The sequence below is a fragment of the Cladophialophora immunda genome (assembly GCF_000835495.1).
Source record: "Cladophialophora immunda strain CBS 83496 unplaced genomic scaffold supercont1.1, whole genome shotgun sequence".
Lineage (NCBI taxonomy): Eukaryota > Fungi > Ascomycota > Eurotiomycetes > Chaetothyriales > Herpotrichiellaceae > Cladophialophora > Cladophialophora immunda.
The window spans coordinates 3,764,072-3,781,552 of NW_015622541.1; the positions used below are offsets into that span (position 1 = coordinate 3,764,072).

At 54.2% G+C, this 17,481-nt stretch overlaps 8 protein-coding genes across 10 annotated transcripts; 5 read left to right on the plus strand and 3 right to left on the minus strand.

Annotated features, from left to right (window-relative positions):
• The first annotated feature begins 164 nt into the window (after positions 1–164).
• On the plus strand, positions 165–2,219 carry PV07_01097 (uncharacterized protein). Its single transcript, XM_016387598.1, has one exon. The coding sequence runs from the start codon at positions 296–298 to the stop codon at positions 1,916–1,918; it is 1,623 nt and encodes a 540-aa protein (XP_016254526.1). The 5' UTR covers positions 165–295; the 3' UTR covers positions 1,919–2,219.
• Positions 2,220–2,556: 337 nt separating this feature from the next.
• On the plus strand, positions 2,557–4,214 carry PV07_01098 (uncharacterized protein). The gene is made up of 2 exons (XM_016387599.1): positions 2,557–2,806; positions 3,279–4,214. Exons 1-2 carry the CDS (start codon positions 2,737–2,739, stop codon positions 4,067–4,069), a joined length of 861 nt encoding a protein of 286 aa, XP_016254527.1. The 5' UTR covers positions 2,557–2,736; the 3' UTR covers positions 4,070–4,214.
• PV07_01099 lies at positions 3,668–7,422 on the minus strand. Of its 2 annotated transcripts, XM_016387600.1 has the most exons (3): positions 7,048–7,422; positions 6,950–6,995; positions 3,668–6,900 (listed from the first exon to the last, which is right to left on the minus strand). In XM_016387600.1, the coding sequence occupies exons 1-3, from the start codon at positions 7,232–7,234 to the stop codon at positions 6,075–6,077; spliced, it is 1,059 nt and encodes a 352-aa protein (XP_016254528.1). In that variant the 5' UTR covers positions 7,235–7,422; the 3' UTR covers positions 3,668–6,074. The 2 variants fall into 2 exon arrangements, with proteins under 2 accessions (XP_016254528.1, XP_016254529.1); XM_016387601.1 differs by having other exon boundaries at positions 3,668–6,995.
• A 27-nt stretch (positions 7,423–7,449) lies between these two features.
• On the minus strand, positions 7,450–8,491 carry PV07_01100 (transcription initiation factor IIA subunit 2). The gene is made up of 3 exons (XM_016387602.1): positions 8,273–8,491; positions 8,020–8,167; positions 7,450–7,966 (listed from the first exon to the last, which is right to left on the minus strand). Exons 1-3 carry the CDS (start codon positions 8,311–8,313, stop codon positions 7,820–7,822), a joined length of 336 nt encoding a protein of 111 aa, XP_016254530.1. The 5' UTR covers positions 8,314–8,491; the 3' UTR covers positions 7,450–7,819.
• A 237-nt stretch (positions 8,492–8,728) lies between these two features.
• On the plus strand, positions 8,729–9,061 carry PV07_01101 (uncharacterized protein; the record flags this gene model as incomplete). The annotated part of the gene is made up of 1 exon (XM_016387603.1): positions 8,729–9,061. The coding sequence occupies one exon, from the start codon at positions 8,729–8,731 to the stop codon at positions 9,059–9,061; it is 333 nt and encodes a 110-aa protein (XP_016254531.1).
• PV07_01102 (uncharacterized protein) lies at positions 8,754–10,245 on the minus strand. Its single transcript, XM_016387604.1, has 2 exons — positions 9,708–10,245; positions 8,754–9,654 (listed from the first exon to the last, which is right to left on the minus strand). The coding sequence occupies exons 1-2, from the start codon at positions 10,082–10,084 to the stop codon at positions 9,237–9,239; spliced, it is 795 nt and encodes a 264-aa protein (XP_016254532.1). The 5' UTR covers positions 10,085–10,245; the 3' UTR covers positions 8,754–9,236.
• A 616-nt stretch (positions 10,246–10,861) lies between these two features.
• PV07_01103 (uncharacterized protein) lies at positions 10,862–13,951 on the plus strand. Its single transcript, XM_016387605.1, has 2 exons — positions 10,862–11,892; positions 11,944–13,951. Exons 1-2 carry the CDS (start codon positions 11,339–11,341, stop codon positions 13,157–13,159), a joined length of 1,770 nt encoding a protein of 589 aa, XP_016254533.1. The 5' UTR covers positions 10,862–11,338; the 3' UTR covers positions 13,160–13,951.
• A 795-nt stretch (positions 13,952–14,746) lies between these two features.
• On the plus strand, positions 14,747–17,366 carry PV07_01104. 2 transcript variants are annotated; one of them, XM_016387606.1, is made up of 3 exons: positions 14,747–15,399; positions 15,486–15,583; positions 15,662–17,366. In XM_016387606.1, exons 1-3 carry the CDS (start codon positions 15,285–15,287, stop codon positions 16,733–16,735), a joined length of 1,287 nt encoding a protein of 428 aa, XP_016254534.1. In that variant the 5' UTR covers positions 14,747–15,284; the 3' UTR covers positions 16,736–17,366. The 2 variants fall into 2 exon arrangements, with proteins under 2 accessions (XP_016254534.1, XP_016254535.1); XM_016387607.1 differs by having other exon boundaries at positions 14,747–15,583.
• Positions 17,367–17,481: the final 115 nt, after the last annotated feature.

Sequence of the window (17,481 nt, forward strand, 5' to 3'; positions counted from 1 at the left end):
CTGAGGGGCCTCAGAAGCCTAAGGGTCAGATGAGGCAAGGGCGGGCCCAGACCCAGGAACAACGCATCCGCTCACCCTCGTCGTCACCGCAGTCCATCGTGCAATAGCGACCAGATTCCGACCCCCGAGGCGACGAATCTTTTCTCCACACGTCGCCTTCCGATTCACTTCCAACAACAAAACTGACTTCAACCAAACAGCGGCCTTTCTTAAAACATGCCCCTCTGGCTGCCGAATGCGAGGTTCTCCTCTTCTCTTCCTCTAGGTTTGCGACTCAATCCTGTCCACTTTCAAAATGGATGACGATGATGTGAGATACTCTGGGGCTGGCTATGGCGCCCTCCCCTCACCGAGTCCGATTCAGTCACAGTTCGACACCCTCTTTGCCGAGTTCGCTCGCTCTCGTCCCCGAGTCTCACCTCCACGGTCGCCTTCCTCTCTGTCCCACGAGCCGCTGTCGAGGGACATTGAGAAGAAGACTATAGACCTCCGCGCGCTCGATTATGTGTCGGAGTACGACGCAAACTTGATGTGTCCGATATGCCATGTCCCTTTCATCGAGCCCGTTGTCCTCGAATGCGATCACACATTCTGCGAGTCTTGCCTGAAGGAATATCGAGAGGGAGGTTCTAGCGGGTCACGGAATCAATGTCCTTCGTGTCGCTCCTTCCTCCTGTCGACTGCCCACAAGGCTTCCCGCCTCATAATCAACATGTGCAACGACATCAGAGTCAAGTGTCCCAACGAGGATTGTGAAGAGGTGGTCGCTCGAGGCTACGTCGAGCGACACGCCACGAAAGAGTGTCCGCATGAGCGGCTTCAGTGTCCGGATCCAGACTGTGGGAAACTGATCAAACGAAAGAACTATGTGCCGGAACAATGCATCCACTCTTCGCATATCGAGTGTGACTGCGGCGCCGTCATCGAATTGGGCAAAGGCGAGTGGCTGAGACACAAGGATGAAGATTGTCCAAATACCGGCGTCAAGTGTAAGCGATGTGGCCAGAGAATTTCAGCCAGGGACTATTTGAATGGCATTACCGGCCATAGGTGCGGCGCCGATGAAGACCAGCGCTGTCCCGGCCATGGATACGGCTGTACAGAAGACTTCCACCCTGATGATCGGGACAATCACGTGAAAACGTGCCCTCTGGCGCGCATGGCACCATACCTCCAAAGACAATCTCAGCTGCTCAAATCTCTGCAGGAACAACTTGCCATGGTCAAGGTCCGAAACGAAGTCCTCGAGGCTGGCTTTGACAGGATCAATGACATTGTCAATGAACGTGTCCTGCCTCACATTGGTCATTCCGACCAGTCTCAGGCGGGCGAAGCTTCCGATATCGAGGAGATTGAACGAGACCATATTCCATCAGCAATCTCTCACCGTGATCTCCTCATGCCAGCACATCTTCGCGCCTTGACACCTTCCCCAGATCCCGAGGCTTCCTCCATTTCTCAGACTCAACAGCACCTCCTTGCTTTGCACGAATCCTTGCGCGGGACCGTGTCGACCCTCGAGCATGACGTTGCAGCAATGTCCAATGCACTTGCAGATCTCGACGCTAGATCTTCAATGCAGATAATGAACGAAACCTTGCGAATAAAAGAAGAGCTAGCCCATACCAACGCCGCCTTGTTCAGCACTAGATCACAAGTCCAGTGGCTCTTGAACCGCGAACGACTAGGCCAGCAACAACAGGCGGGGCTCGTGCGCGGGCGAGCACCGTCAGCTCAGCCTCAAGCCTCAAATATAGCGTCGTCGGCGAGGAGTTCGGTCTCAGAAGACACTGATGGGTCCGGCCAAGGGTCGAGTTTGGAAAATCAACCTTCAGGGAGCGCGAATCTGGCATCAAGTCCTAGTTTCCGACCCCAAATGCGAAGGCTCAGCGGCAGTCAAGAAAGAGTGAAATTGTGATGTTTTGGCGCCAGGTTATCTTCAGACCTGCCCGAAAAGTCGATAATCTCGAAGCACTTATCTAGAGGAGCTCATCTGAGAGGCTTTATAGTAAATAGACGTCAATCAGCGCGTTAACGCCTGCATGACCTGGATGCTCGAATGGAAGAGCGCCAATTTCCAAGCAGGGAGTTCCCCAGGAAACTCCTTATCTTCGCGAGCCTTGCCGATTCGCTTGTTCTCGCTTTGTGCTCGGGTGGACCTGCTATTTGTGGGGGCGGTCTTCTGCGATTCTCGCCCTGAGCGCCTTACACAGTCCAGGCCGACCCAGTCCATGGGCAGAGACTCTAGGATTGGTTGACTCGAAGGGGAGAAGGGAGAAGAGGCAGGCTACCGCGAGCGAGAGTGCATCGCCTGGGTACCAACATCTGATAAGGCTCCGACGGTTTAGCTAACCTTCAGCTGTGGAGGTGGGGGATTGGGTCGCTGGGGTGTAGTATGGCAATGGCTTGGTGGTTCTACCATTGAGACAGTTGCCATTGATAATGAATCTACGATTTAAGTAGACGCCATATGATTATGATAATGACTGTGATTATATATACCTACGACCATATGTGTCTCTGTAGTCGCCTTCCACCTTTTGCTCGGAGTAGGTAACCGAAAGGCCCGCGTTGTCGCAACCATCATATCTATTTCTCGCTCGACCCTCTTTCACCTCGACCGCAGCAATCTATTCTCTCTGAGACCTGAATAATCAACCCAAAACGGAATCCAATCCACGCTAGCCAGTTCATTCACCCACTGCAACCGGCGATACGACGTGACTAGATCTTAAGATGGGCCACGGCAGGACGCTCGAGTATCCCAAGACGCCGGTGAACAGGGTCAACCGGTATAACCAGCGAGGTGAGTCCACAGTGCTCGATACAGGACACGTGACCCCTGAAAACCTGCCCGAGAGATATAGAGAGAGATAGAGGGAGGGAGAGATAGAAGAGTCCAACGGAAATGGAAGATAGCCGCGTATTTTCTGGCGATGGAGGGTGGAGAAGAATAAACAGAGTCTTCCTCTGGGGTTTTGAGCGAGGAAAGAGACGCGGAGGTTTCAAGCAGAACAGACGGAATGACGGCTTGTTGTTGTTTCGAGTCGGTGTCTCTGCGGGAGACTGTCCTGTCCTCATTTTCTCTTCGTCGTTTTGTTTGAGATATGGGCAACCCCCCTATTTCGAGGCCTCTTCTTCTTCCTCTCTTCTCTTTTCGGCCTTTCCAAAGGGGGGAAAGAGTGCAATGGAAAAAGAGCCTCTGGAGGGGGCCGAGTATTCTTACACTGAAAATGAACCGCTTGCTCACGATTTTCTGTATTTTGGGGCGACAATAGCAACCTATGACCTCGAACAAATCCACACCATCATCAACACCAGCACGGTGGTGCACGTCTCGTTCAACACGCCGGACGCGGCGAATCCGTTCCCGGTCACGCTGCCCATGGTCGGGGTGGCGGCGAGCTTCGAGCACCCGTCGGCGTCGCTGGGCGAGCCGCTCGACATCTACCTGCACGGGTACGTCAGTTCGCGGCTGATGAACCTGTCGCGCAACGCCGGCGGCCAGGGTGCCCCGGACTCGGCCTCCCCGCCGCCACCGGCGCAGGGACTGCCCGTGACCATCTCGGCGACGCTGGTCGACGGGCTCGTCCTGACGCTCACACCCAACACGCACGACGTCAACTACCGCTCCGCCACCGTGTTCGGGTACGCCAGCCTGGTGACGACGCTCGAGGAGAAGCTCTGGGCCATGGAGCAGGTCACCAACTCGGTCGTGCGCGACCGCTGGCGCCACACGCGGGTGCCGCCCGACGGCGCCGAGATGCAGAGCACCAGCATCCTCCGGGTCAAGGTCGTCGGCGGCAGCGGCAAGGTCCGCGTCGGCGGCCCGCGCGACGAGCTCAAGGACCTGAAGAGGGACGACATCCGCGACACCGTCTGGACCGGCGTCATCCCCGTGTGGGAGTGTTTCGGGGAGCCCGTGGCGTACAAGGGCGTCGTGGAAGGGGATGAGAAGGCAAACCGAGTGAGCAGTGTCCCCGAGCATGTGAGCGAGTTTGCGAGGGAGATGAGGGAGCAGAACGAGAAGTATGCCTTGGCAACCGTGGTGGACACGAGCCAGGATTGAGTGGCGCGTGATGCCCTTTCGGTCTCAATGAAGATGCAATGACGGCGATTCCATCCCCCCATTCCAGTCGAAGCAAAGGGTGAACGGGAGGGCGTCTGAGGCGTTGGGAGATGTAGTCGGCTGTTATGCCGCAATGATAGAATACTTGACTCGAGTTGTGCCTCGTCCTGTCTCTTATTTATCCAGCCTCTGCATGCGAGGTCACGACAACTCGTCTTGGCCAACGTTAGGGTTACAATGATGTCCCGTCCATCAGCAATGTATCCCTTGAATGATCGTCCATTCTCTTGAATGCCACCACCGACTTCAACTTTCTTCTGCCATGCAAGGGGAGGAGGGGTTCGGCATCATGGAGAATCGAGCATTGAGACCGGGCAGGCAAGAAGGGGCAGTCTTCTGGAAGCCCCCTCCCCCCTTGGCTTGCTTCCACAGGTCGTGTAACTCGGAGGGGGGGAGTCCGGTAATTGAGAGAGATGCCAATCAATCAATAAGGTGCAGTCGAGGGCACCGTGCCATGCACGAGTTTTGACGCAAGGAGCAGCATGCCCCCGAACCTTGGCTTGCCCGCATCGTCACCGCCCCCGTCGGATCAACCCGAGGAATGGGGGGAGCACGGGTCATTTTGCAGAACACGCTTTTGTACGAGGCGGGAGGATGTGTCTCGTTTGCGTCAATAGGCTCCCCACTGTTTCAGAAGGTGGTGGTGGTGCCATGAGAGCGGTTTGGCCGGTCGTGTTGGCAATGGGATTCCTCAATGACCGCGTTTGATATCTCCGCCGATCCTATTTACATCCCTTGTGTTGGTGTGCAGATCTCACCAGGGCAGGGAACGGCGGACTCCTCGTCAACGGCGTCACGCTCGCATTGTCTCGTTGTGCGTGGGCGTGTGCGTCCTGAACAATGAATGAGGCCTCGGTTTTGACACATTGAAAGGGCTCCGCATACTAGGCATTCTGCCATCACTCCTCCATCTCACATTGTCTTCACCGTCCCTCACCAAGGCAACCTGAGCGCCACGACATCGAGTCATGGCCTGATCCTCCGTCCGTTCTTTTCTCAGTCTCTTTTCTTCGCAAGGTGCATGTTCTTCGTCTCTCACCTTTTCCTTCCTTTCCTTTATACACTCGTTTCACCTCCAACTTACTGGTCACTCCTTTGTACATGTCTTGTCACGGCGCGGCAAACGAAAATTGGTTTCTCTGCTGTTCAAACAGACCAAAGCCAGGTCGACAAACGGGCATGCACAGCTCTGCCTCACCCACCTTCTGTGTATAACTGATCGAGTCGGTCTCAAGGGCGTCCGTCCGAGCACCAAGCAAGTCCACTCGCTCGCAACTCCAAGAAACCCGAGTCCTATTGTTTCGCTGTGAACCGGTCAATGCCATCGCTTCGAGAACTCAAAGCTGCCGCAATGAACAAGTTTCGCTCGGGTCGCAAATGGCTCAAAGGAAAACTGCGAGGACACCTCCAACGAGCTCCAAAGGAGAGAAAACTCATCATTGTAAGTTGAGGACAGCGAGGTGTCTTGACCACGAGTTGCTGATATGTACCAACCAAAGGGACATCCAACTGATTTTCGTCGGGAGAACATCACTCTTGGAACAGATGTTGACGGGTACAAGTCTCCAAGACGAACCCCTTCCTACGGAACATATGCTGATATATGACCCTCAGGAACGCGATTCTCGTGGAAAAGGCTCGAGAAGATGCCCAAGCCATGCACATTGCCTCAAAAACACAGCCTCGGGAGAATACAGCTGGATAGAAGTACAACAGGTACAACCCAGGCACTGTTCAGCCACGCACAGGATAGCTACGCATCGAGCTCCCAGGAGAAGAGAATCCAAACAATCGACATCTGCTTCAGATGACGGCAGACTGTTACCATGTGCCATGTATTCGCAGAACCCTCCGCTGATCAGCGGTTTTCTGGGCGGTTATGTCGGTCCAACCCTTGGATACGCTGATGGAAATAGGATAAGAGCACAAAGTCTTGCGAGGGAATTCAAATTATGAACAACGGAACTTCCTCGAATCGCAATTTCTTGTCCCTTTCCTTGTCTGCCATGCTTTTGGATAGGTGTCTTCCATCTGCTTGCGGCCCTGCTCTTGATCTGCGAGCACCATCATGAGAGTCATCCACGGCTGCTGTTGCGACAGAATCATCGTCGAGGTCCACAACGAACCTGTGCTTCGTAGTTCGCTCATCGGATCTGCTAGGCACTGGAGAGTTCCTGTGTTGTCGGACAGTGTGGTCGGACAGTCTAGATGTCGACGCGGGGTGAAGACCGTTTTGCAGAGTTTCCTGCTTTTCTGCCACCAAAATCGAGGAACCATTAGAATTGTCTCGTTTGGAGGATGTCTGTTGTGCGAAATGATCTGTTCCCAGGTTGGTGGTGCTTCTTCTGCTGCTCGGACTTCTGGCGAGACCCATGCCAGCCTTTGTACTGCTCGAAATTCCCTCCAAACCAACAAGAGACCTCTTCTGCTGGCTGTTACTCGCCATCAGCGGAGCGAGACTGGTGCCAGACCACAAGTCGGTGACCTTGTCTTCGTCTTCCTCATCGTCGACCACCGGACCTCTAATGACTCGTCGTAAAATCTCTTTTTGCTTGTTCTGTAAGGCAGCAGATTTGAGTCGTCTCTTTGTCTTCTCGGACATAGGCGACGTGGGTTCAGGAAGGGCTTTCGGCACTGCTTTCCGTGCTTGTTTGACCAATCTCTTGTATTCGGCGTGATGCAGATGTGCGGTATACGACTGTGCGACCGTCTGGAACTCGTCTTCCACCATGATGTAGATGTCATCGCCATCGTACCCCTCTCGCATGAGCCTGCATGGCCGTCAGAGCATATTCTCTGTAGCCGACTAGGATGGCTTACTCTGTTGTTGGGGGGCCTCGAAGAGGAGATGAAGAAGGTGTCCTCCCTACCCAGCGGTCAGTGCGATCCATGACACGTCATTCACTTGAAAAACGTACGACTTGGATCTGCTGAAGCAGATGCCTTGACGGAGCGTCCCCGGTCAGTCGCGGGTGTGCTATCGGCCAAACTGTCGCTGCGCGCTGGAGGGGATGCTCTCTCATGCTTGACATGCGGCGCAGGAGCCACTCGCGCTCTCTTGGCTGGCGGAAGATGGTCAACCGTCCAAGGCAAAGTGCGCGCCATTGGTTCTGCTAGATGATTGCAGCCTGGGAAACCCTGATGTGCGGAAGCTCAAGGAGGATTTGCGCGTTGCGGATTGCATTTCCTAAAAAGAAAACTATGCATGTCTGCCTTCTTGGTGGAAAGTGAGCTTCGAAGGCAGTGATCGGTGGTCACGACGGGAAGCGTGAATAACTGGATTCTGAAGTTTTGTGAGGCCGCAACTCCAGACCCAGACTGCCCCACCCTGCACCCTGCTCCCTCAAACTGTGTTCCTTCTAGAGTTGAATGGTATGGCTATGTCAAAGAGGTGATGGCTTGTGAATGAAATTCATCATAAAGAACTGATTATGCAAGAAATCGTAGTATTTGTAGATGCCTTGTCGCAGCCTTGCTGCATTTAATCAGCACGGGGTATCATTTTCCACTCATGGAGAGTGCCCATAGCCCATATCATAGCCATCAACTCCGTGTGAACGTTCTCAACGGTGTTTTGTCCTGTTTGCCCAAGTGTATGTCGTAGCAGCGTCTAGCTCTGCATGCGCAATCCATAATGCAATCCTGCTAACAGAGCACCACCATAACCCATGCCCTCGTTCATTCAAGCTCCTATGCCTCGCCGGGTTTCTTGGAATTGCAGCTGACGATCTTGACCTTATCCGCGTGGAACTCTTGACCAGCATCACTCTTGAACCTGACGTCTTTAACGAGAAATGTCCAAACATCGTCACAGAATCGATAGGTCTCAAGGTGTCCCTGTGGGCACTGTCAGTAGATCCAACGCAGGGTTGTCAATCTGTGAGGCCAACCTTGAATGTCATTCTCGACTTGACCTTCTCTGCGAGTGTCTCGGCGATTGCGCGATCGAAGTTGCTAAGGATCTTCATAGCCAGTTGGGGTTCGATTCGGCCGTCATTGATGAGATCGTCAATTGTATCGATAAGCGCTTCGCCGATACTGCATAGCCTGTCAATATCTTCTGCCGCTAGTCTCCGTGGATGTGTTGCCGGACGGAGGCGGCATAGCGGTTCAGCAGGCGCCAGGTGGCAGAGGGCAACCTACCTGCTGCCCCGGTACAGCTCATAATACTGTTGAGTCGCCATCCTCGCTGCTCTCGTGCGCTCCCGTAGATTGCTGGGAGTCTGGATGAACCCGGAAAACCCTTGAGACTTAGGAGGCTATCCTGCAACAAGGTGGAACAAAGGTGAGGTAAGAGTGAAAGTCGCAGGAATGGAGGTACAGATACACCCAAGAAGTACCTGGGCCATGGACATGACTCCCTCGTCGAGGCCGTCAAGGTCTAGTCTACAAGCGTGACTGGCCGGATCAAAATCTCCGAGCTTGGCATTCATCTTGCGCCTCATTGGATGATAGCCGACTCCGGTCGTCACCCCGCAATACCTACCTAGTCGAAGTAGATGACTTCCACCTTTTAGATGTTTTTGAAGCTGTTCGTTCTTGCAAGGGAAGGGCTTATTTGAGGCTGGAAGCGCATTCTCAGCCTGAGTTCTTACAATGATGAATCAACAGACTCTAGCTCTCTCTAAGGTCATGAGGCGTGGCCGACCATTTGTCTTGAATCATGTACTGAGCCAACATCGCTTGACGTCTTCGTCTAGTACTAAGGACTCTGAGGGCAAGTCCGCCAATGTAGTGGACACTGCGAAAAAGAAAGAAGCCTTTAAGAAGCTGAAGAAGACCCACAAGAGCATGGCCGACGCTGACGAGGAAATGCGGCAAGCTATGGAGAATCTGGCAGGAGATGGGGGAGAAGCTGGACTCGAGCTCGAGGACGGCAAGCCTGTTGCCATGAAGAGGGGTGTTCGAGAGAACATGTTCAGATATATCTGAACATGGGGGATAAAATCACAAATGACGGCATCGGAGTCTGCACAACGCCATGGGCTGAGACCAAGTCTGTGATGAAGCTCAGGGAGCTGATCATGTTGGACACGGGTATCATGCAAGTTGAACAACGCTGAAATCTGCCAGAGCCGACAAACAACCAAAGGAGCAACATGCCATCCTAGTCATACAATTTGTTGATATCACCAACAAGAGCGTCCACGGAACTGCCTCCTGGACAATCGTACCACTTCCCGCCATCACGAATGCATCGAACCTTTTCTGCGAGCCTGACTGTACAACTCTTTGTTACGTTGTTCTCTTGACTCCTTTCAATGCTGGCCCGAAGCAAACCGATTCCTTCCCCTTCGTCACTGATGCACGAGTTGAGCTGCTGGAAGTCAAGACCGTGTTCCATGGCACAGCTCTGGACGAGGTCTCGCTTTGGGATGTCTGGATATTCGGAGATCATGCAGTTGGCAAATCCGAGCCAGAGTTTGACTTCGGGATAGACTTTAGCTGCGCAGAGGAGGATGATGTTGCCCAGGCACTCGCCCGGTCCATGTTTACATGACACTGCGTCGGAATCAGGATCGACGCTGTGGCCGTGTGAGCGACGAATTGATTTTCGGCCAAGGGCAGGATAGCATACCTTCCAATAAATGACATTGTGAAGTTGACCTTTTCGTTCACTTGGATCATCGTTGGCACAATCAGCTCGCGCAGGCAATCCCGAGCGTCTGGGCATTTGGACATGACATGTATTTCCAGCGGGATCTTGTTTTTCGGTGCCTCATCCTCCACAACATCTATGGGTGCTCTGGATAAAGTCGGCCCATAATGGTGGTGGCAGACAAACGTAGTGCGGAATAGGGAGAAGACCACCAGTATCGTCAGGATGGCTGGGATGACTCGCCTCACGAGGTAGTGTCTTCGGGGGCCATGCTGCCTGGGTAGAGCATGAGCCGTCGACTCGGAGTGTTTGTGTAGTGGGAGCTTTTCCTCGGCATGCGGCGGCTGGAGAGCCATGATGGGTGCAGGTGTGTTCAGTGTGCACTAGCGTGAGGGCGTTATATGCAAGTGGTTTCGCGGGCGTCGGTGTGTCGAGATGAGGGGATGGGGTCACCTTGGCGAATCTGCAAGCCTGGAATCCTGGCGGCCTGTAGCGGGCAGCTTGCGGGGACCCGGGCAGCCCAGTGGCAGGTACCGACCTGTCGACCCGGAGTACTCCGTGGCACCGTGACAGCGGTGTCTGCCTGCTGCTGTCGATGCGAAAGCCTTTGCAGGTGGTGGGTGACGCTGCTCTCGAGATGATATGACAAACCGGCTTGACAGATACTGACTCATAACTGCCTCCTGATAGATAGGAGGCCCTGGCAGTTCTTCATCGAGGGAGCCTACGTACACGGTGACCTCCTAGGTACATGGCTAGCCTGCGCCATAGGAAAGTACTCGTCCAAGTCGCACCCAACACCGATGCGCCCCCAGGCTGGCCGCCAGCCCTGCCGTTATCGCAGGTCCAATTAGGCAAAAAGAGCTGCCCAGATCCGGCTGAGGGGCAGCTTTACGTACGCATCAAGCATGACTTCATCTCTGTGGCCCATAGCGAGCTCCGAAAAGCGGTGGTAGCCCTACCTTTAGGGAAGCTAATAGCTACAGTAGGTACCTAGGTAGCCATGTGGCAGGCCGTCTGGAGTATCTCACGGGTAAGCCTCCTGTAGCCTCCAGTCCATTCGCCGGTCTAGCCCCCCCTTTCTTCACACCCCCTCCCAAGCCTCATTCATTAGCCACTGCATCTGCTGCACAAAAAAACCCTTCTCTTGCTGCTGGCCTCCGCTGGGGTCTGTGCGCCTAAAGATGCCCTGCATCCTTTTTCAGATGGTCGCTGATTCGCACTCGAGGCAAAAAAAGGCTTGAGGCTGACTTTTCCCTTTTCCCTCCCTCAAAGTCCCAGCGTCACATCCCGACTCCCCAGGGTCACATCTGAACCACGCGATATAGCGATCGAATCCTGTTCTTCACGGGCACAGTCTCCTTATCCGGGGTCCTGTTTCATCTATGAACCTTCGCTGACCCGCTGCCGAAACTTGAACCTCGAACTGACCTTGACAATCCGACATATCCCAACTGCCCTGACACCTGCTGCTAGGTCACCCCGACTCATCCTCTTTCTCCGATGCTGACCTGGCCGCCTCGCACGTGAGTGTACAAGAGTACCAATTGGTGCACCATTCAGCCATTCGACCATTCGAGTCCGTGAGATCCCCTCAACCACCCACGATCATGTCGGAGCAAGCCTCGCATCGGTCGGCCAGCAATGGAAGCCCGCCACCTGATGATCTCGAGCATGACCTCGACGCCTTTATTCAGCCGCTGCTTATCAACGACAACCAGGTACACAGCCTGGCATATAAGTTCTCCAAGGTATATGAGGAGCTAGCCTTACGCTCCGAGGAGCAATTCCTGCCTACTCCCGTCACCAAACTGCCCACCGGACAGGAGACTGGCCAGTTTCTGGCCATTGATGTTGGAGGCACTAACCTGCGAGTGGCATTCATCGAACTGTTGGGCGACGCCGAGGAACTGCTGCCTACGGCCAATGGCGTGGAGCGGTCACGTGAGACGATTCGGAATGCTCAACGACCTCGAGTGCGGCGGACCTTGGAGAAGGCATGGCCCATCGGAGAGCATTTGAAGATGGACAAGACGGAGGACCTCTTCTCCTGGATTGGCGATTGTATAGCCGAAGTCGTCGGGGATCGGTTGACTTCAGACATGGGCAAAGTGGCCGTTCCAGATGAGCTCCCAATGGGCATCACCTTCAGCTTTCCCATGATGTAAGTCCTGACAACTCATCCAAACATCCAGTTCCTGACAAGAGAATCAAGGCAAACCGAGTTATCCGCTGCGACGTTGATGCCCATGGGGAAAGGCTTCACCATCAGTTCTGATCTTGACCTTGGGTCTACTCTGTTACAAGGCTACGCCCGCCACACTCGTCGACAGTCTCCCACGAGCTCGTCTCCCAAAGCAAAGCGAAGGAAGCTCGGCCCCCTTCCCCGACTGAAGATCACCGCCATCACCAACGACACGATTGCGACTCTCGCTTCTCTGGCATACACTGTCAAATCCCTTCCGAACTCTAGGGTCGTCGCTGGAATCATCGTCGGCACGGGGTGCAACGCTACGATTCCCATGAAGTTCTCAAGCTTGGGCGAGGCTAAAGTCGAACCAATCAGAAAGAACAAACCTCATGCTACTGAGACGGTTGTGAATACCGAAATCACAATCGCTGGTGCTTGCGGGCCCTTGCAAGACATTACCACTGATTGGGATCATCAATTGGACCGCGCGTGCGCGCGACCCGGCTTTCAACCTTTGGAATACATGACTGGGGGCCGGTACATTGGAGAGCTGGTTCGCATCATTTTCTTTGACTATATGACGCGTGCCCACAAACCACCAGTGCCCGCAGCGTCGCTTCCCGCGACGATTGTACACAGCTATAGTTTTAGCACCACATTTGTGAGCGCAGTCGTTGCACGGGCTCGGTCCGATTCAGAATTGGCAGGCGAATTGAAGCGACGCATCCCTCCTCCGGAATCCTCAAACTGGGGTTGGTCACCGCATTCGGCCGGCGCGCTTCGCAAAATTGCGCAGATGGTTCAGGTCCGGTCCGCCGGGCTTATTGCTGCGGCCACGGTCGGGCTTCTGGCTACCGTGGGCGAGATCGCATTGACAGAGCCTAGCAGCCCTACGTCACTTCCTGACGCGATGGTCTTGACCGACAGTAAGCCACCATCTCCCAAGTCAGGTGTCCCGTCTCTCCCTCAGCGTGACGCGAGAGATGGTCTGTCGCCCGCTCCTGGTGCCACCGCCTGGAAGTCAGGACCAGAAGAATTGGTCATTGCTTACACCGGTGGTATTATCCAGCACTATCCCAACTTCAAAGAACAATGCCAACGGTTCATCGACCGGCTAGTGATGAGAGCAGGTCCTCAGGACGGCGGCAAGAGTGTCTTCTTAAGAGAAGCTCGGGATGGCGGCATCATTGGTGCCGGCGTCCTTGCAGGCATGGAGACTCAAGAGCGGGGCCTGTCATAGCGAGTCGAGGTCTTGATGGGCGTGTCATGCTCGTCTCGTCTGGGTACCATTGCGACGTCTTGTTGTGGACAGCAGGTTGTAGGAAATTGGCTTGCCTTTTCGATTGCACATTCGAGGACGATCGATCGCCAGGAGACAAGCCTCGAGGATTCGTGGAAAAACTCCGGGGGATACTTGGAGGAGTTGTGAAGTTGAAGCAACGAGTGATGCAGGGCAAACCCCCTGCATGTTGGAGGAACTGTGACAGGAGCTGCTGGTGCTGCTGGGCCGTTTAAGAAGCTTCGGAACCGGTAACGAGGGGGGTTACTCCATTTGTCACGGAACTAGTCGTTACAAGCACTCCTTGCGGTGCTCGCCCAAATGCTTCGTACTTGCGCACCCTCGCTCACAAGCGAAAGGAAAATTGGCCTCGTGGATTGGCGGCCAGGGCCGCTAGCTGGTTCCTAAGGCGCAGGCTCAACCCCGTGAGTTTTAGCCGAAGGATCCAAAGGACCAGCCCAGGATCAGCATCGGCATCAGAGCCCAGAATCAGAATCAGGGGTCCCCGCAACACACCAACGCACCTAAAGGTATAGTCACATGAATTGAGGTCTCTGGGGTTTCAGAGGGCTCGACAAAGCCTTGAGCTTTCCTTTGGATTCGAGAAGGGGGTGTATATATACCGAGTACCTTATAGAGTCTGCTGAAAATAGACTGCTAATGGGAGGAGGGAGCTTGCCGATGAGGCGGCTAGTCATCAATGGATTGATGATCAGCCTCGATGTCATCAGATGAATCACGGCCACGCGAGTTCCAAACGGGAAGGCCCCGGTGGCGACAACTCGACAACTTCGGAGCCCTCCAGCCGTATCCCAACAGGCCATCGGCCATCAGCCATGAGTGGCTGCGTCAAGCTTGGACTAATCCATCGCTGCTGTGTGCATTCATTGCCGAAGTCCATCCATCAATGTGCTGCAGGTCTCAGGGCCTAGACAAATCGAGGCATTTGGACGTGCTCAACGGTTGCTCTGGGCGAGATGGAAATATTCCGTTGGCAGAGCTCCATACCACCGAGCTCACCTGTGTGACCGGACTCGACGCTGTGCCGGCTGAGGAAGGAATACGTGAACCATGGACGAGCTTGTAACAAGACACACACTCGGTGAAATCGAAATATGTGACCAACAACGGTGTACGGAGTCATTCTTGATGTCTGGTTGGGATTGAATTGGACACGGGGATCGAGACGAGCGCAGTCGACGTTGATCGACCGTCGAGACACGCGAGCAGCCTGGTGGCCCAGCAATCACGGTCCGGGGGGGGGAGGCTCCTGCGCATGCCTCTTGGGGCTTCTTAGGCCTGAGCTTTGCCTAGGTTATGTGCTCACTGCTCATACTGGTGCGAATGTTTTTAGCTCGTGCCTCGTAAGCTCTCGCTTTAACCCGAGAAGGGGCTGATTGACCGAAAAATGGCGTAAGGAGAACCGGCTCCTCCACCGCTGCGCGCCACTGGGGGAGCCACTGGCAACCCGCTTCGACCACCTCTTCCACCCCCGGCCAACGCATTTCGTTGCGAGATTCCTTTGCCCCCAAATTCCCCCAGGACCAGGTCTGGGTCTCAGGGTGCCGATGGCGTTTTGGCAGGGTCTGGTGCGTCTGTCGGTGGGGAGAAGGGTCATCTTTTTTCACGTTTTCACCTCGACCAGACGGTGAGTGATGTGCAGCCAACGGGCCCTCCACCTTTTCCCACTCACCCGCATTTTTTGCTTTGGGCCCATGATCATTACATCGATTCCTCCCTCTCTGTCCAAACCACCTACGCCTCACTCCTCTCCTCGACTCCGACTTGGTCAACTCGTTGACGTCGCTCGTTGCTCACCTCGCGAACCTCTCTCCCGCCCGTTCACGGAAATCCTCCTGTCTCCATCACTCACTCGCTGTCGCCCATTGATCAGCTTTCCATTCTGCAGCAACTGAAACTTTGCCCTCTGCGCTTCCTGAAATCGACTGCGAGCAGTAGCTGACCCCTGCCTTCGGCTCTGCTATGCGCAGGGTATCGCAGAGCATTCAGTCTTAATGGGCGCGATCGGACTTTCGCCCTTTTGCTCGTTGCGCACGGGTTGCGGTGCTTCGGAACCCGGACAAAGATGAGCCCAATTCCGACAGTTGAACATGTCCTGCATACCTGGATTAGACGCGATGAGCCTGATAACCCAGAACAGAGGCCGAGTGACCCAAATGGACTTGTCCTTGAAGCATGGGGTGGGTATTGCCTTGTCCCCCCGTCGTCGTACAGTCCGCCCGCAAGAACAAATGGCTGACAAACAAAATCTTTTGAGAGACAACAGCGCAGGGATACATGGTCGGGTCACTCATCATCATGTCCTGCATCACATTGGCCAATATGCGGAAAGGCGTCCTGCTGCACAAGCTGATTTTGCTCGAGGTAAGTTGGGGGTTTTGCGCTCTTTCGATCCGCTATGTTCTTGCCACAGTGACTGACCAGATTAACTCGGTCTGACAGCTAGTCCTTGGGTATTGGCAAGGCTTTTTTATTCTGTTCAACCCACCTGTGTACGCCTGGTGGCTCTCCATAGCCGCTATTCCGCTCAATATCTCCTGGTGGTTGCACAATGTAATCGCCTGGATGAAGTTGAGGCCTTTCCTCAACAAGACAGTCAGTCGCCTGTTCATCGGCACCGTGATCTTGGTGATCCCATATTGGATTGTCGAGATATACGCCAACTTCACCTACTTTCACAACGTCAACAAGGTCTTTCTCAGGACACGGCCGTGGGAAGCACTTTGTCGGGATCCTTGGTGGATATTAGCGGCTTGCCTCTTGATATACAACATCAAGACCAAGTACGACTTGACATTGACGCAAATTATTCGCATCTCTCCTCGATTTGCCGTTATGCTGGGTGCTATGGTTCTCAGCATTTGCTTTATTGTTCTGGACGTCCTCTCGGTGACCTCGGCCCTCAAGTCTGTTTTACCAGTCGGCATCAACCCGTTCTGGAAGCTGTCCTTTGTCTTCAAGTGCTTGACCGACTCGGTTGTCTTGGATGATTTCAAAACAGCTCTGGACCGATTGAGGGCATTCAAAATGAGCCGGCTTGGCAGCTTCGCCATGGACGCGGCAGACCATCGCAACAAGAAGCACAAGGAGGATGTGAACAGCGCCAACAATTGGAGCACCCCGCCTCCTCCACCAAATGGGGACAAGCCTCAACCGGTCGGCCCTCTGCCGATATTGCCTAGTCCTGACAGTGACTATATCAAACCTCGGTGGGAGGAGCTGAAACATGGGGGCTCAGCCCATCTGGAAAACGGAGACTCAACTGAAGTTGCTCGGAACGGCTCGAGAGATCGCGACCCCGAGGAGAACCCTTTTGATGCGATAGATTATGCCGATCCTCAGCGAGAGTCAAGTGACACTCAAATGCTCAAAACGCAAACCAGTTGGCTGCAAAGGCGGTCCTCTGAAGAAACTTCCGACGTCGACATAGAATATGCCATGGCCGTCCGCTCGATGACCAATGACTCTATGGAACAACAACGCAATAGGAGCAAATCAATAGGAATTGCCAAGTGATCCTTGGAAGTCTGCCCCCGGAAGGGTACTTCTAGCAATGATTCTCCCACGGTTACCGTGCGGAGCTTGAAGAGTACGGCGCGATCATGACAATCTACCTCAGCCACGAGAATTCCTCATGGTCACGGCAAGTCTGGAAGATCCGCGTGCTGGACACAGTTGTGTTAAGGCTTTCAGGAAGGCCTTGCCACCTGTCCTGCGAGACTGACTTCGCTGTCGAGACGGCCAGAGAGACCTTTCCCGGAATCCGAATGCGGAGCAGTATGTGCTGTCCTTCGCAGAGCGGTAACGCAAACTGCCTTTTATGTAAAGAGCGGTGGGAATCAGACTCGATAAAACAGAGTCCTACAGGAGGAACATGCACCGACTGAGAAGAACTGGCCACAGGGCCTCGAATGAGCGTGGAGTACCCCATGTGGACTCCAGGAATGACAGACGAAGGAACGGATCTGGGAAACATTTTCTGAACTTTTGGTCGCATTGATACCCCATGAATATTGCCGAGATGTTCATACATAGCGAATTGGCCCGGACTGGAAAGAGGAATAGCATCAGCTCTACGTGCTTGGGTGTTGTCTTGTTGCATTAACGTATCTGCGTGTATACAAATAATATGTCGATGTCTGTTATATCCCTGGGAAACTCCGTGTGTTTACTGCAGCTAGCTCGAGCAGGTGTTCGAGCGGCCCCTGGACGCACCCAGGGCATCGGCTTGACTAGCCACCCTCGCCTACCCGCAATTCGAC

Excerpts from the sequence above, each read along its gene's own strand:
- PV07_01097 (XM_016387598.1), top strand. The coding sequence starts at position 296 with ATGGATGACGATGATGTGAGATACTCTGGGGCTGGCTATGGCGCCCTC.
- PV07_01098 (XM_016387599.1), top strand. The coding sequence starts at position 2,737 with ATGGGCCACGGCAGGACGCTCGAGTATCCCAAGACGCCGGTGAACAGG. Across the intron at positions 2,807-3,278 it reads CAACCGGTATAACCAGCGAG|CAACCTATGACCTCGAACAA; the intron begins GTGAGTCCACAG and ends GGGCGACAATAG.
- PV07_01099 (XM_016387600.1), bottom strand. The coding sequence starts at position 7,234 with ATGGCGCGCACTTTGCCTTGGACGGTTGACCATCTTCCGCCAGCCAAG. Across the intron at positions 6,996-7,047 it reads TGCTTCAGCAGATCCAAGTC|GGAGGACACCTTCTTCATCT; the intron begins GTACGTTTTTCA and ends ACCGCTGGGTAG. Across the intron at positions 6,901-6,949 it reads CGAGGCCCCCCAACAACAGA|GCTCATGCGAGAGGGGTACG; the intron begins GTAAGCCATCCT and ends ACGGCCATGCAG.
- PV07_01100 (XM_016387602.1), bottom strand. The coding sequence starts at position 8,313 with ATGGCGACTCAACAGTATTATGAGCTGTACCGGGGCAGCAG. Across the intron at positions 8,168-8,272 it reads GAGCTGTACCGGGGCAGCAG|TATCGGCGAAGCGCTTATCG; the intron begins GTAGGTTGCCCT and ends CAGGCTATGCAG. Across the intron at positions 7,967-8,019 it reads AGTCGAGAATGACATTCAAG|GGACACCTTGAGACCTATCG; the intron begins GTTGGCCTCACA and ends CAGTGCCCACAG.
- PV07_01102 (XM_016387604.1), bottom strand. The coding sequence starts at position 10,084 with ATGGCTCTCCAGCCGCCGCATGCCGAGGAAAAGCTCCCACTACACAAA. Across the intron at positions 9,655-9,707 it reads ACAATGTCATTTATTGGAAG|CGTCGATCCTGATTCCGACG; the intron begins GTATGCTATCCT and ends ACACGGCCACAG.
- PV07_01103 (XM_016387605.1), top strand. The coding sequence starts at position 11,339 with ATGTCGGAGCAAGCCTCGCATCGGTCGGCCAGCAATGGAAGCCCGCCA. Across the intron at positions 11,893-11,943 it reads ACCTTCAGCTTTCCCATGAT|GCAAACCGAGTTATCCGCTG; the intron begins GTAAGTCCTGAC and ends AAGAGAATCAAG.
- PV07_01104 (XM_016387606.1), top strand. The coding sequence starts at position 15,285 with ATGAGCCCAATTCCGACAGTTGAACATGTCCTGCATACCTGGATTAGA. Across the intron at positions 15,400-15,485 it reads ACTTGTCCTTGAAGCATGGG|CGCAGGGATACATGGTCGGG; the intron begins GTGGGTATTGCC and ends GAGAGACAACAG. Across the intron at positions 15,584-15,661 it reads ACAAGCTGATTTTGCTCGAG|CTAGTCCTTGGGTATTGGCA; the intron begins GTAAGTTGGGGG and ends TCGGTCTGACAG.